The following is a 15,714-nucleotide window of genomic DNA, read 5'->3' as shown; positions in this document are numbered from 1 at the left end:
TCCGCAGCCCAGCCCGCGTTCGTCCACTCCCACAACAAGGAAAACTGTCAAAGGGAAATGGAATTTTAATCTCCCCCCGGCTCCCTCGGACACCGGGCCGCCGATACACTTAGTCGGCGTTCCCCTCCGCGTCTTTCGGCGCAGGATCGGATGCGTTGGTCGGAACTGGAATGGCGGCATTCCCGTCGTAGGGACCCCCGCTCCCGAAGTGCATTCCTGTGAATTCCTGCCTGTTGGACTAAAATAAAAAAAAAAAACAACAACAACAGATCTTTCCATTTTGGAGCACCGAGGCGGGCTTCAGGCGTGCCGATCTCGGGGGGGAATTAGGGGGGAGATGGGGCATCCTCCTCTGGAGTTCAGCGACTGCTATGTGGACAGTCCCGGTTTCCGGGAGAGGTTAAAATGCTACGAGCTGGAGCTGGACAGGACCAGCAGGTTCCTGAAGGACGTGATCCGGGACGGGAAAGACGTGATCGGCGCGATCAAGGGTGGGTAAAAGCGCGCCGTCCCCGGCCGACTTGGGCCGGGAAATGGGGGCGGCGGGGTCTCGGGGAGGGAATAAAACAATAACTTTTACGTACTTTTATATCATCGGTTTGCACGCTGAAGTTAATTTTTTTTGTTGTTGTTTGTCCTCGGGAGTAGTTGGTTTAAATGGAGGGTTGGGAAAGGACCGGTCCCTCGTTGTGCAACGAGCTGGCAGATGGGCCGCATGTCTTCTTGTCCGCATCCATTGATCCGTTGGGGGGTGTTGGCGCGGCCCATTATTTCTCTTCCATTTTGCCGACGGACTGTATTTGTCGCTGGACGCGGGTTGTGTGCAAAACGAAAATGAGACGCTTTTTTTTGTGTGTGGGGGGGTGGGACACGTTTTTTTTTGTTGTTGGGGGGAGGGGGTGGGAGTTCTCATTTGTTAATGCTAGAAGGCGTGGTTGTGCAAGATGAGGTTCCTAGTGGACAGTGCCTGTGTTGTGGGGGCTTTGCACGAAATAAAAAAAGGAATCTGACCGCAGGCTGCATTATACAGCACAGTCCAAAAGTTTGGACACACCTTCTCATTCAATGTGTTTTCTTTATTTTCATGACCATTTGCATTGGTAGATTCATTGGTAGAAGGTAGAACACTATGAATGAACACGTGTGGAGTTATGTACTTAACAAAAAGAGGTGAAATAACTGAAAACATGTTTTATATTCTAGTTTCTTTGCTCTGATTACTGCTTTGCACACTCTTGGCATTCTCTCGATGAGCTTCAAGAGGTCGTCACCTGAAATGGCTTTCCAACAGTCTTGAAGGAGTTCCCAGAGGTGTTTATCACTTGTTGGCCCCTTTGCCTTCACTCTGTGGTCCAGCTCACCCCAAACCATCTCGACTGGGTTCAGGTCCGGTGACTGTGGTGGTCAGGTCTCCACTTTTTGTTAAGTAAATAACTCCACATGTGTTCATTCATAGTTTTGATGCCTTCAGTGAGAATCTACCAATGTAAATGGTCATGAAAATAAAGAAAACACATTGAATGAGAAGGTGCGTCCAAACTTTTGGTCTGTATTGTATATTAATTTTTCATAAAAAAAACAGCAATAATCTTTTTGACCATAAACATGTAGCCGTGCTCAAGAATATTGATCATAACATGAAGCATGTTCGTACATGAGGTAATTAAATAATAATAATAATGATTCTTTTTATTAATGAAGAACCTCTGTTCCTGAGTCAGGAGGTGTGGTTTTCCCCGGCCTGCTCCAGTTCCTCGCCGTTGCCTGAGAGATGGTTGTTGGTCTCGTGAGGAAAGTTCGCAGCTAGAAACCTCCTAGTTCCTCCTCGTGCCATTTTTTTCACCTGTGATGTCGGTTTCTCTTCTTGTTTTTGCCACCAACGTGCATTGTGCCTCATGCAAGTTCCTCCTGCTGAGGAACTTCACTAGTTCACTGATAACCATTTCTCAAATAGTTCACATTAATTGTATTACCATGCGCGGTTGTTTCTATGAAATCATTGCTATTACATATTACCCATTACTAACATAATGTAGATACTTGATCCATGATTTCCAAGCTCAGCACTGAGACGACATCTAATGTCAGCATGTCACATTATACCTCATTTGGCCACATTTTTGCTGAGTAAACATTAGGCTGCAACCAACAACTAGTCAACTAGTCATCAACTATTAAAACGAGTAGTCGGATTATGAATTGCATTATTAAGAACTGGCTCCTATTTATCTACCAGGTTATTTAAATGATGTGGCAAATATCAAAGACAAGAAAGATAGAGTAACTAAGGACCGCGTGTCGTCCATGAGCAACACAAAGCATGTAAAGATGCAAATAGGACATCTCTTTTGGGCAGTGATACCAACCTTTTTTCCCTAATTGGTGCAATGATTAGTCGGCATTGTCAACAAAAAAAATTAAATTGTTGTTCTGAACTTTTTATGATCCTCCTCCCCCACGCCCATGGACGCTGCCTCCTTTCACCTGTGTCCCCCAACCTTCCTCCGGAATCCATTCACCACTTCCATATTCTGGACCAGAGTTTGCATTATGCGTGTGTGTTTCCCTGATTATCTGAGTGTGTTCAGCTGTTGTGTCCATGATAAATTCACCCTGTTTCTGCCCGGTCATTGTATGTACCTTTGTGTCTATGTAGATGTGTAGTTGTACTGTGCCTTGCCATGCTTTGTCTTTTTATCTTGTCTAGTAAATTCCCTGTCTTGTAAAGTCGTGCAAATCTGTCCTGCCATGTAACTTGCGTCGTTACAGAAGTGTCATTTTTATATGACTGAGAACGATTTTACAAACTACACTAGTAAGTCAGCAGGCTTTTCTTTATTTTTTATTCAAAGTCTCAGAAAAGTCTTTATTCAAAATGTTTTTTACATCTAAGTCTCTGCAATAAAAAAAAATCATAAAAAGTAAAAAAAAAAAAAAAAAAAAATTTAATTATTGAAAGGCTGAAAATTGACGATTTTTGTTGACAAATGTCGACTAATTGTTGCACCCCTAATAAGTATAATAAGGATGTAAACACATTTAGCCCTGTGATAAATGAAGAACAGTATATATCATACAGCTGCTGAAGAATCGCTTTCTTATTATGACCCTTCAGGTATCTTTTTATATAATAATGAATCAGCAGGAAAAGCTCATCCTGCACAGTCATGAGGCGCGTGCTGCAGGGCGGAGATAGGAGCGCGCGAACACCCACAATGTCTTGTTAGCGTCATAATATCGCAATTTCCCCTTCCTGGCGCTTAGCCTTTCCTTCTGCCAGTCTGCGTTTCGGACTTTCTCTTTTTCTACTTTCCAACAATGAGCGTCTGGGCTTCCTCCATGCCCTCCTGTGTGTAGTGTGTGTGTGTGTGAGAGAGAGTGAAGGCGAACAATATTGGCATTGTGACCCACGGGGATGCCATTCTGTCGAGCTCCTCACCCCTCACGCCCCTGCGTGGGCTTTTATCTCCCTGAAAAGCCGCCTTTGTGGCAGGGCATTTATAACTGTTTAGCGGGATTAACAGGCTCACTTCGGAGGGGACGTTTATCCTGCGTGGCGCCTGAAGTGACCGGGGCGGGCAGCTAATTACGGCCTTCGGCCTAAACGAGGGAGGTTTCTGTACTGATTACAGATCAGCGTTCCCTTATAATCCCATTTTACATTTCATTGGTCATTTGAACTGAATATTTTCTTCAGACACACATGCACACCCAGCAATTTGCTCTGTCGTAACTAACAGGATGTTTGCATAAAGCTTGCGATCAACTACTATTTTGATTATGTGTTATCCTATTGATAGAGCTGATAAGATAACCAATTCCTTATTTACGCCAAAAGGAGGGAGGTGGAAGGTTGTGGCGCCCTGTTGTAAAAAGAGTGGTTTCAGTGCCACTTTAAAGCTTTTTTTCCTTTTATATTTCATGACTTATAAATGCAGTATAAAAGTCAGTGGACTCTACACCAACCCATATAACTCATGAGGACACTGCAGATCTTCTACGGGAATCTGGTTTTAGAGATATGTACAGTTAACCCCTTAAATCCCAGGTAATCAGTACCCAACACAGCTCCTATTTATTATTCGGTAAATACATGTTATTAATGCAGTAACAGGATCAGTCAGACTTCTTCCATATTTACAGCAGGTTCTATAGGTTCAGTATGTACTGTATCTCCATCCCAGTACCAGCCTTGGTCTTTGGCATTTACATTTATGCTCTTATTGAGAGTGACTTCTGATCAGTAGTTACAGGGACAGTCCCCCTGGGGAAAATTAGGGTTAAGTGTCTTGCTCAGGGACACAATGGTAGTAAGTGGGATTTGAACCTGGGTCTTCTGGTTTATAGGTGAGTGTGTTACCCACTAGGTGACTACCACCCCACCTCTTATGATGCTCTTATTGAGAGTGACTTATGATCAGTAGTTACAGGTACAGTCCCCCCTGGAGACACTTAGGGTTAAGTGTCTTGCTCAGGGACACAATGGTAGTAAGTGAAGTTTGAACCTGGGACTGTGTGGTCTTGTGCTTCATTGGTGAGTGTTTTAACCACCAGGCTACTACAGGCCCTCTTTGGAAGCGATGACATCCATTTCAATAAGAAAACTTTCTTTTATTCTTTTATTTATTTAGTTCTACTGTGTTGCATATCAATGCCAAACTACCAAATCATTTTTCTTAAGGTGAGCTGGCTGAAATTTTTGCCAAATGCAGCTGCTGTGAAATGAGACAACCAATTAAATTCTGTAATGAACACGCTACGCATGACCTGCATTTTCACACATGCAGAACGGAGGCCATCATGCCATGCCTCAGCGTTTTCCTCCGTGTTCTCCAGCTTGTGGCTGCTGTTAATGTTCTTTGTTGTTCGTGAGTACCTTACAGCATATTCATTATGTTCATTCATTTCTCATTTCTCAAGGCTATTCCCTGGCTGTTCAGAAATTCTCTCAGACCCTTCAGGCGTTCCAGTTCGACTTCATTGGGGACACGTTGACCGATGATGAAATAAACATTGGTAGGCCTTTCATTCATCATGTTTTCCTCCATCTTTGTTCAGTCTTGTCTCCGTCCCAGGAGGATTTTATTCAAGCTGTATATGACTTTTAACAAATCAGGGGTTCTGTTCTTCAGCGGTAAGGTGTTGAGATGCTTAGAATTTGGTGGTTAGATCCTTTGTTCATTGACAGAGTGTTATTGTTCCAGCCATGCTGATCTAACCACAGATCTTTATTAAAATTAGTTATTTAGATACCTGGATGTATCACCCCAGCCCCAGCAGGTTTGGATTCGAGGTCTTCTTAGAGACCTCGGTTGCTGCTGGAAGAGGTTTTGCCATGTTCAACAGGGCCAGACTTGAAAAATGTGAAAAAAATTAGCTTAGTGTTGTTTTTCTTTTTTAGCTTTGTGTGCAATGCATACATTTTCAATTTAATTAGGTGCAGTAATGTAACAATGTGTTATTTTAGCAAAAAGATAATAATTTGATGTAAATGCATGACGTTTTGTTTAAAAAGGCTTTTGGACATTTTGGGCAAAATGTATATATAAAATGACTTTTTATTCAACAAAAAAACGAATGCAGTTGGTGCCAAAAAGGCACTTTACAAATGTAAAAAAAAATCTAGATAAGTGTCTTTTTTAAAATAATAAAGTCTACATAAAATGTTAGATCACAATATGGCAATTTCTTTGGTTTTTCCACTCTTGTAAGGTTACCAAAATGTCACTTATGGTGACATTATTATTATTAATAAGTTTTCATTAGTATTTTTTCCATGCGATTTTAGTGGTGTTTGTGCCTGGTATGTTAGCACATTGTTTTTTAAGATGCGTAGGACGGAGAACATGACGAAGAACCTCTGATCTGACCTCCTCCAGACTGACTGTCCAGACGTCTCCACTGTCATTCCGGACGTGTGTGTGTGTGTTTTTTGTCATTGTTGTTCTGCTGTGTTTCTGCTTTTAGCCGAGTCATTCCGGGAGTTCGCCGGCCTGCTGCAGGAAGTGGAAGACGACAGAATGATGCTGGTCGGTTGTGTTACCGTTTCCTCGTACCTTCATCTATTTCATGCCTCGTCAGCATCATTTGTTGCTTTAGTCTTTTGTTTCCAGTGGACGGTTGCGTTTTCTGCCTTAATGTACCACCAGTCACCAGTCTGTAGCTACGGAAGAAAAAAGTACAGCCCAGCTGTTATACTCTAAGCCATCATATGACAACAGTTTCTGACAAACAACACAGTCGATTATTATCAGTTGCAGTGAACCCCAGAATGGCAACATTTTACCAGTGATACACAAATGAACATGGTACGATAACCATCAATTTTCATACCATGGCGCGCCGCTGCAGCTTCGGATGTCATGCAGAGTTTGTGTTGGATATTTCCAACCACAACTTTCCACCCAGCAGTAGTTCCGATGTGAGTAGTGGCATGAAAACGGCCCCCTTACCGCTATCGGCGTCACTGCTATGCTGGAAATGCTCCCATCTAGACCTAATTTACATGTGTAAGGCAATCGTAAGGGTTCATTTGTGATTGTTACATTTTTTTACAAGATATTGATAACTGCAATGCACTGCAATGCATTGAGAATTTGCATTATGCATCAGATAGCGCACACTAATCACAGTGACGGCTCCACCATGCTTTTTTATTAGAAATGAACAACGGAACAGTTTTTTTTTTTAATGGTACACAATGCTGCCTTGTGGCACGACAGTAATTCCTGGTGAAAGATTACAGACTAGAAATCAACCCTCGTCCCAAGATTGACTCCCGCTGCTCCCAGAAATGTCTCAAAGATGCAGAACTCATCACTCATTACAGGCTCGTATTAGCACACACTGTCACCAGCCGTCAGCTCGTCTCAGGAGAAGGTTTATTGTGCGTGTTTCTCTCAGGAGCTGCAAGATCTGCTTTTAAAATTCAGCTCAATAAATTAATGCATGATGAAATGAGCTACATTTGAACAGACTTACTACCTTAGCATTTTTTTATATCATTTTTCGGGTTGACCAGTTGCCCCATGGTCACTTTTGTTTCTTATTATATGATTGACCTGCATCAAGCATTTTAGTAAAATTAGTAAAAAGTAAAAAAAAAACAACAAGCATTCTGAACTCTGCTGATGGCATGTTGAGATGGCTTTGCATTGCAGGACATGTCTGCCCTGTCTGACTGGTAGATCCAGTCAGTCTGGCAGATCTGAACAATGCGGAAAAGAATCTGTCAGCCCTCTGGAACAATCATAGTCTTTATGGAATATTACTCAAAGTAGGCAAAAATTGCAAAAATGCATCTTCATCCCATTCATCCCTTTCATTGTTCAGGAAATAAAGTGTAAAGGCAGTCCAAATAGTTTCACTCATTTCTAAAAACGTGAGACTTAAATCTTGTAACTTAAATATTTAACAACCCAAAAGCGGACAGGGTGCCGAAAAGGAAGTAGACAAAAAGGCACAAGGCAGACATACCAAATCTCACAATGTGGTGAAGCAACGTGAGGCACATATTTTAAGCCATATTTTAAGAGCGTGAAATGGCTGTGTAATGGGGTAATATGTTCTGCGGTCGCCGCAGAACATATTGCGTCTTGTTCTCATATTTACATCTCGTTCTCTCTTCAGGTGCAGAATGCGTCCGACCTGCTCATCAAACCGCTGGAGAAGTTCCGCAAGGAGCAGATCGGAGTCACAAAGGTGAGAAAAGGTTCAGCCGCGCGCTCTGCAACCAATTCAATCTCAGCCGTGATCTGATAAAATGCTGCCGATTCATCTACTGAAGACTCTTCACTTTTCACTTCCTCTTTTTTTTTTTTACACGTACATGCGAAATTTTAGAGATTGGACTGGTTGGAACAATTACGGTGCCGTGGATTCTTAACTGCAGATTAATCCTTGCAACAGAAAACGTTAGCGTGGGTGTCATGCAGGAGGAATATGAAACAGACAGGCGCTGGAAAAGGGACACGTGGAAAAGCTGCAGCCGGGCCAGAACCTCGCCTGGCCTCGTCTGTGAAGTTCCTGCGCGGATCTGAGAGTTACGGCATCACACTCTTTCCACTCCCTCTTTTCCACGGCCTCTCGGGGAGGAATGGACACATGCGTTTGATTTGCATCTACCGCTGCCAGGCGCCGAGCAACGGCGGCGGCCAGCACTTGCAGGGTTACAACACGTGTAGTCCAGTCCAGTATAGTGCAATTATAGGATCTTTTTTTTTTTTTTTTTTTACCACCACAAACAATGACTGGCATATTGCCTTATCACTGGTGTGCATAATGGTGTGGAAATTGTGAACGGCAGCCAACTTTCAGACATGGCAGCTTTATGGTTGTTTGCCTGTAAAGTATTTGGCCTGCTGTTCCTATTTGGTTAAAATAAAATGGTTGTTTGACACAACATTTAATTTTTATTTGAACCAACATCAGAGTTTATTAGACGTGGTTTACACGTCACTACGGAATTGATCGCTGGACCCAGCCGTCGCAATAGCAGTGCTGGGGAAATTGTGCATCACACGGCGCCACGTCAATCATCATCGATATTTGGAGAATTGGGGTAGGATTTCTGAGGCAGTATTTCAGGGGGAAAAGTTGCAGACGTTAGCGGCCCATTTGGCTTCAGGAGGCAGTCAGACCGAGGAAGATTTTCTTCCTGTGACTCACTCTTCGACTCTCATAGATCAAAATGTTTTAGCAGGGTCCTGCCCTCAAGCGAATCCTGGACGGTTTTTGTGGGTTGGCACAAGTTCACATTTCACGTCTGCGTGACTTACACTCCGCGGCTTCCAAGCACTTTTAAGGGTAGAAGATGAAAAAGGACAAAGGTACGGTTCCAACACCTTTGGTGTTTGGGCCCTATCATGAAATGAATTAGGAAAGTTCCTTGCTGTTCAGCCAGAGAGAGAGAGGGAGTTTTATATTTTCATGAAGAGCTCATTAATTAAGTCCTGCTCATGGCTGAGCCGCCTCCAGGAAGCATGTGAGAAAACTGGCGCGAACAACCCTCAGCCAGCACCAAAGCCCTTGAACTAAACAAGAACATGTGCTTTACATCGTCTTTCTGCATAATGTTCAGGCCCTCAATCTCAGATAATGTCTCTCTCTCATAACCTCATAATGTAGATCAGTGGTAGTCTCATGGATGGAGAAATACTAACCATTCATAGCAGAAGCATTACTAGTTCACAGCCTTCCTGATCCTATATGAAATGCTATAAAATTTTCTTGTTTGATCAGTTCACAAGCAGCTATTCCTGCCCTTTATAGTTTAGAGTTATTGGGTTAATTATGGGGCAGTGGTGGCCTAGCGATTAAGGAAGCAGCCCCGAAATCAGAAGGTTGTCGGTTTGAATCCTGATCTGCCAAGGCGCCACTGAGGTGCCACTGAGCAAAGCACCGTCCCCACACACTGCTCCCCGGGCGCCTGTCATGGCTGCCCACTGCTCACTCAGGGTGATGGTTACAAGCAGAGGACACATTGTGTTGTCATTGTGTATATCACAATGACAATCAATTCACTTTCACTTCACTTCACTTAATTAACGTCTGTGTGCAGACTTGCAGTTACGTTCATAAACACTAGAGGTCAGTAAAAGGTTCTGTCCCACACACAGTACCTTTAAAGTTCTGCATTTTTGGATATATATTTTTTAATTTGTGTGCAATTGCATACACTGCAGGAACGGAGGAAGAAGTTTGAGAAAGAGAGTGAGAAGTACTACGCTCAGCTGGACAAACACGTCAACCTGTCTTCTAAGAAGAAAGAGTCTCAGCTTCAGGAGGTCTGTGCACGTGCTCTTTAAATGAATGCCATGTATGCTGTGTGATACATTTATCTGTGAATGTATTTGTGTATCACATATATTCGATATACATGATGAATAATTGTAAGGGGCCTTATGTGATGTGTGTTTCTATATTTGTGTGTGTATTTTCCCTCAGGCGGATGAGCAGATGGATAAAGAAAGGTTGAACTTCTACGACTCGTCCGTTGAGTATGTTTATCAGATCCAGCAGGTGCAGGAGAGGAAGAAGTTTGATGTGGTGGAGCCGGTGAGTGGGATAAAAATGCAGAAGAACATACACAACGCATTACGTCTCACTTAAAGCCTTCTGACACTGGGCACCTAAACCCTGTGACAGTTCCACAGAGATCTTGCTTGGCATGGCTTTACTTTAGATTGGATTGGGATTTGGACGAAGGGGTGAGGAACTTTTGCAATTGACTGAACTTGAGCTTAGAGAAAATCCTGCGTAAAGCCTGTTCCGCAGTATAGCTTCCTCAGTGGGAGCTCTAAAGGCCAGATTGTCACAATTATTCCTGTTTCTAAGATGGACATGAACATACATTTACTAGTTACATACCAGATGTACTATGAATATATATATATATATATACACACACACACACACAGACACACACTATTAGTAATGTATACTATATGTAAACAGGATTTAGATCCCTATCATACAACAGTCAATAGTCACATGGTCTTGTCCACACCCATGCAATTATTATTCCGTAAGACGTCACTAAGATCAAAGTCTTAACCTTAGAAGACTGGTGCAAAATGTAAGGAATTTAACCCCGTAACACCCGGTGGCTACTTCGTTATTATTTCATATTAATATTATGAGATTCCAAAAGACATTTTTATGATTAGAGATGATTCTTGGCTATAGATGAATGTACATTTGTGCTCAGTGGTGCTTCTGTTTTCATTGCCAGGTACTGGCATTCCTCCAGAGCATCCTGACCCTGAATAACTTAACGGTGGAGATGACCCAGGATTTCCTGCCTTACAAACAGGAGCTGCAGCTCAGCTTGCAGAACGTGAGGAGAGGGGAATTAGCGGGAGGGTGAAGGGCAATGAAGAAACGTTAAATCAAAGGGAGAGCAGCAGGGAGACCCGTGAAAGACAGATGCAGCAATATCATGGAATGTTCATCTGTAATGTCCATTAACCAGACTCTTGGCTGCTCCTTGGCTGGTACTAGTCTGTGTACCCATGTTTTTTTTATCTTTTGATTCTTACTTAATAAACTCCCCGAGTTTTATTTTTTTTCATCGCCCTATGCCGCGATTTAAGTGTTCTGCGGGGCATTCTCTCTCAGAGACACTTCTTCATCCTAGCCCAGGGCTGGGAGTGACACAGAAAAGGCCACAGTCTTGATCCCGAGTGCTGAGGCCTCGCCACGAATAAATCCACCTGAAGGTTCCATGCAGTGGGAAGAGGAAACGCACTCATGCATTTGATAACCCAGCACCTGTCTGGTGTGTAAATGTTGATTTGAGAAGATTTCATGGAAATGGGAAGTTTGTGTACAAACTTCTTGCTCTCCTATCGCTCCGGTAGCTTTTAGCAAACTAGAAGTTTTGTTCAAAATGGGGCTTTAAAATTAGTTGAAGATTAAAGTGTACTTTTAACTCTGTTTACGAAGCTAATAGAATGCTAATGTTGTTAGCACGAAATTAGTGCAATTAACCTTTACTCTTTATTCATGGCTACAACAAAGACTTTTATAATCCCTGAGTAAGAAGCTTTAAGCAGCTGATTGCCATTCATATGAAGTCTTAAGAAGTCTGATTTTTAGCAAACAGTGCTGCTGAAAGCAGCTTGATTTCAGATGATGACTGTATATGTGTGTTGTGTGTGTGTGTGTGTGTGTGTGTGTCGCAGACCCGTAACCACTTTGACAGCACCAGCGAGGAAATGGAGGAGCTGATGAAGAGGATGAAGCAGCCGTCTCAAATAGTGAAGATGCATGGCCGGGCCACTATTGAGGGCTACCTCTATATCCAGGAGAAAAGTACATCAACCATCATTTTTATTCTTTTTTTTTTGTTCCAAATGTCTTCTATGCATCTTAGAGCTTTGATGCATGTGTATTAATAACATCTATCATTATTACAATACATGTTTAGGGTGCACTTGATAAGCAGGTTCCAAACATGTTAATAAATCTTGCAGCGTTAGTATTAATTGAGTCCATAAGACTGTGTTCGGAATCAGATTATTCTGCTATGCAACCGATAAGTGTTGGTAATGAGAAGGTGCATGTGTGTGTGAATGTGTTTGATTTGGTTTGTATTTCAGGGGCTTTCGGTGTGACCTGGGTAAAATACTACTGCAAGTATCTCAAGGAAAACAAGCTATTTGTCATGGTGCCTATTGAACAGAAACCTGCCACCAAACAGGCAAGGGCCACAGGCAGTGTGCAATACTGCTCGCACATATACACACACACACACACACACACACAAACACCTGCAGTGTCACAGATTGCACTTTTGCTCCGACAGACCAGTGAAAGCCAGGATTTTTAAACGCCCATGTTTCTGTCTCCCAGAATGTCACCGAGCTCAAACTCAAGGCCTGCATTCGCCGCAAGTCTGAGTCCATAGACAAGCGGTTCTGCTTCGACATCGAGGCGTACGAGAGGTGAGAGCTGGCTGCCACCCACGAGGCCCGGACGACTGTTTTGGTAATACAGTGCGACAGCGAGCAAATCCAAAACAGGCAGGAAATGCCTCAGAGAGACAAACACTCTCTAGCAGGTGGCGCACAAGGACAGGCACACATTGAGTCGAATGGAAGGGGTCGGGCCAGAAAGAAAACAACACAGAATATACATACACAACTCCCAAGGGTGCCCCATGCGGCCCACAGACAGATGGTGGAGCGTAGGAGCGTTATTTTGGGTTTTGTTGATGTCTGCTGTCTCGTTTGTTGCCACAGACACACCCCAGTGACTGTGCAGGCCCTGTCCGAGGCCAGCAGGAAACAGTGGATGGAGGCCATGGATGGAAAAGAGCCGGTGAGTCTCCAGAACCCCAGAACTGTACCCAGTGATCCTGTATCCCCCGTTTACGCATGCTGGCATAGCTCGTCTTATTCTGCATCAGATCTCACAATCAAAAATGAAAGCAAGTCCACAAGAAAAGTCCCATCTGGGTTCTTAGTTCCTCCTTTCCCAGCCATAGCTAACTAGTCTTTTTTATCATTTCTGACTACGTAGAAGATTTACACCAGCCCTTGAGCTGCATAAGTGTGGCATATGATTTAAGAACGCACACAGTAATTAGTAAAGTCAAGTTCAAGTACACAGTGAAACAAACCATGTGCTTCACACAACATTTAAACCAAGTCACAGACTGACATAAAGAGGACGTGTGTAACAGACACACCAGGCTACGTAAAGTGCAAACATGGGACCCAGGCAGCGCAAGAGTGATATCTGAGGCAGACAGAAGAAGACAACAGAGAAGACAGACAGTCTTCTAAATTAGTGTAATTTAAACCGAAAAGTAAAAAGAATGCAAAGATACTGCTGAAACAATGCAATAATAGATCATATATTCTACACATAGAAGAGAACGACTGAATGCTTTGGTACTTTTTTCGGATGGCAAGAAGGTGAAGAGTGCACAAGTGGGTGAATAGTCAACCCTTCAGTCAACCAGACCATCCTAACCCCCCCTGCTGCAGTCTCTCAGTTTTCACTCAGGAAGAGTCCCCATGACAACAGAAGCCCTGTTTTAGTCTTGAACTCAACTGAACCCTGGGAAAGCTCAGCCTTAACCATCCTTAGCCCCTGTCAGTGTGTGTCCCTTAAAGGGATGTTAGGCCTTTTTTTCCTTTAGCGTGGTCCTTCACGGTGACATCAATAGCAGGCTGTTGGTTAGTGCGGATGATGGCTGTGGGTCGTTATTAATAGTAATTAGTGTCAATAAAAGCATGAACCAGAACATGGTGTATTAAAATGCCTTTTAACCAGACCCCCCATGGTGGATTTGTACAAAGCGCACAGCAGCAAATTGTATGCAAATAAAAACAATAAAGAAAACAATATATGGACAACTAACAAATACAAAGTGGCATAGTGCATGTTTTGAAAATGGTGATATATTGCAAGGAAACGGGTTAAAAATTTAAACCAGGATATAGGGGAAAAATTGACCAGTGCAAAAGGTGGCCTAGCGGTGGACTTGTGATTGCAGGTTCTTTCATTCTCAAAGAGGTTGATACCTGAGCAAGGGTTGTAGTAGCCTAGTCGGTAACCGGAACACCCAGGTTCAAACCACACTTAATACCATTAATGCTGTTGTGTCCCTGAGTAAGACACTTAACCCTAAATTGCTCCAGGGGGACTGTCCCTGTAACTACTGATTGTAAGTCACTGTGGAAAAGGGCATCTGGTAAATGCAGCAAATGTAAATGTAAGGTGCCGACCGTACACACTGCTCCCCAGGCACCCTTCGTGGCTGCACACTGCTCACATTTGGTGATGGGTTAAATGCAGAGGACACATTTCATTATGTTTCACAAATAACCACTTTCCCTTCACTTTCAGGTATAAAAAAAAATGTGGAATAAAAAATCCACAATTGTGATGTTTTATTATCTCTTTGTCAGTTCTTCTGTGGTAATAGTATAGTGAGGAGTGAATGAAGTGATAAAAAGTGAATTGAAGTGGGTTAGAGCATCTGCTGAATATGCTCTTCCACCATGAATAAACCAGTAATGTGTCATACATGAATTATATAAGGACATTTTTATTTCATGAATTGACCAGTGTATCTACTGAATTCCTGGACTGGCCTGGGAACAGTCTGTGGTTGTGCACTGGCAAGCAAATAGTTTCATATCAGTGTCAGGAAATGAGTTTTGGGTAACTCAATATGACTTTATGCGAACAGATTTTCTCACAAATGGGTTTATTAGCATGTGTATTACACACTTTTATTGTTTATTATAGTTGCTGGACACAAACATTTTACATTACGGCACAGTTTTGTAGACTGATTAAGCTACTTTCAGAAGTTGTAAAAATACCAGTTTGTAACAGTGAAACAATAAAATATACATTGAAATATGCTGCATTTTGAGTCCGCAGAAGTTGGACTGAATGTACGACTGATTTAATGATGAGCAATAAGACAGACGTACAAGTTTTTTGCACTGCGCAGCCACTGTCAGTGAGCCATCTTGGATTTAGATTTTTTTTTTTTGCACTGAGTCTATCTGAATCAAAATTACAAAAAAATATTCTCAGAAATTCAGACTTCTCAGTTCAAACAGAACAACGCAATATTAGATTCTGAGATCAGCTGGTTCCCCAGCAGATTGTCATATGATCAACTGCACGTAAATGTTAGTTTGTCATTAACAGAAATTCCTCAATGACCCTGTGCAGTAAGTGAATGAAAGGACCTGACATTTGTCAGGTAATTAAGCCGGTGAAGGTAATCATGGGAAGGTAGGTGCCACTGAGACCTGTAATTGAGCTCATCATGTTATGGGACTCTTACATGTACATTTACAGCATTTATATTTACAGCATTTATCAGACGCCCTTATCCAGAGCGACTTACAGTCAGTAGTTACAGGGACAGTCCCCCCCTGGAGACACACAGGGTAAAGTGTCTTGCTCAGGGACACAATGGTAGAAAGTGGGATTTGAACCTGGGTCTTCTGGTTCATAGGCCACTAGGCTACTACCACACACACACACACACACACACATACACACACATGTAGAGTAGAACCTGCTTTTATGAGAATAATTTTACTTATGAAAAAAAAATGTACTTATGTTATTTTCCTGTGTTGTTTTCCATTCCCTTTTAGATTTACCACTCACCTATACAAAAACAAGCTGAGAGTAAGTGTGTTTTTACTTGATTTAATGATGTGTTTGAGGACAGAA

General features: G+C 42.6%; 1 protein-coding gene across 2 annotated transcripts in view; it reads left to right on the top strand.

Annotated features, from left to right (window-relative positions):
• Positions 1-6: 6 nt before the first annotated feature.
• ophn1 (oligophrenin 1) overlaps positions 7-15,714 on the top strand; it is a 31,650-nt gene continuing 15,942 nt past the window's right edge. Inside the window, exons 1-12 of one of the 2 annotated variants that reach the window (XM_028982540.1) lie at positions 7-491; positions 4,921-5,016; positions 5,968-6,029; positions 7,630-7,701; positions 9,684-9,785; positions 9,946-10,056; positions 10,733-10,837; positions 11,685-11,814; positions 12,102-12,202; positions 12,355-12,446; positions 12,744-12,822; positions 15,636-15,669. In XM_028982540.1, the coding sequence (XP_028838373.1) occupies positions 338-491; positions 4,921-5,016; positions 5,968-6,029; positions 7,630-7,701; positions 9,684-9,785; positions 9,946-10,056; positions 10,733-10,837; positions 11,685-11,814; positions 12,102-12,202; positions 12,355-12,446; positions 12,744-12,822; positions 15,636-15,669 (1,138 nt within the window). In that variant the 5' untranslated portion in view covers positions 7-337. The remainder of the gene's footprint in view (positions 492-4,920; positions 5,017-5,967; positions 6,030-7,629; positions 7,702-9,683; positions 9,786-9,945; positions 10,057-10,732; positions 10,838-11,684; positions 11,815-12,101; positions 12,203-12,354; positions 12,447-12,743; positions 12,823-15,635; positions 15,670-15,714) is intronic. The other variant, XM_028982541.1, reaches the window with a different exon arrangement.

This window comes from Denticeps clupeoides, chromosome 6 (genome assembly GCF_900700375.1).
Source record: "Denticeps clupeoides chromosome 6, fDenClu1.1, whole genome shotgun sequence".
In the NCBI taxonomy this organism is placed as follows: Eukaryota; Metazoa; Chordata; class Actinopteri; order Clupeiformes; family Denticipitidae; genus Denticeps; species Denticeps clupeoides.
Note: the sequence above shows the minus strand (reverse complement) of the source record. Positions and strands in the feature narration are given on the sequence as shown.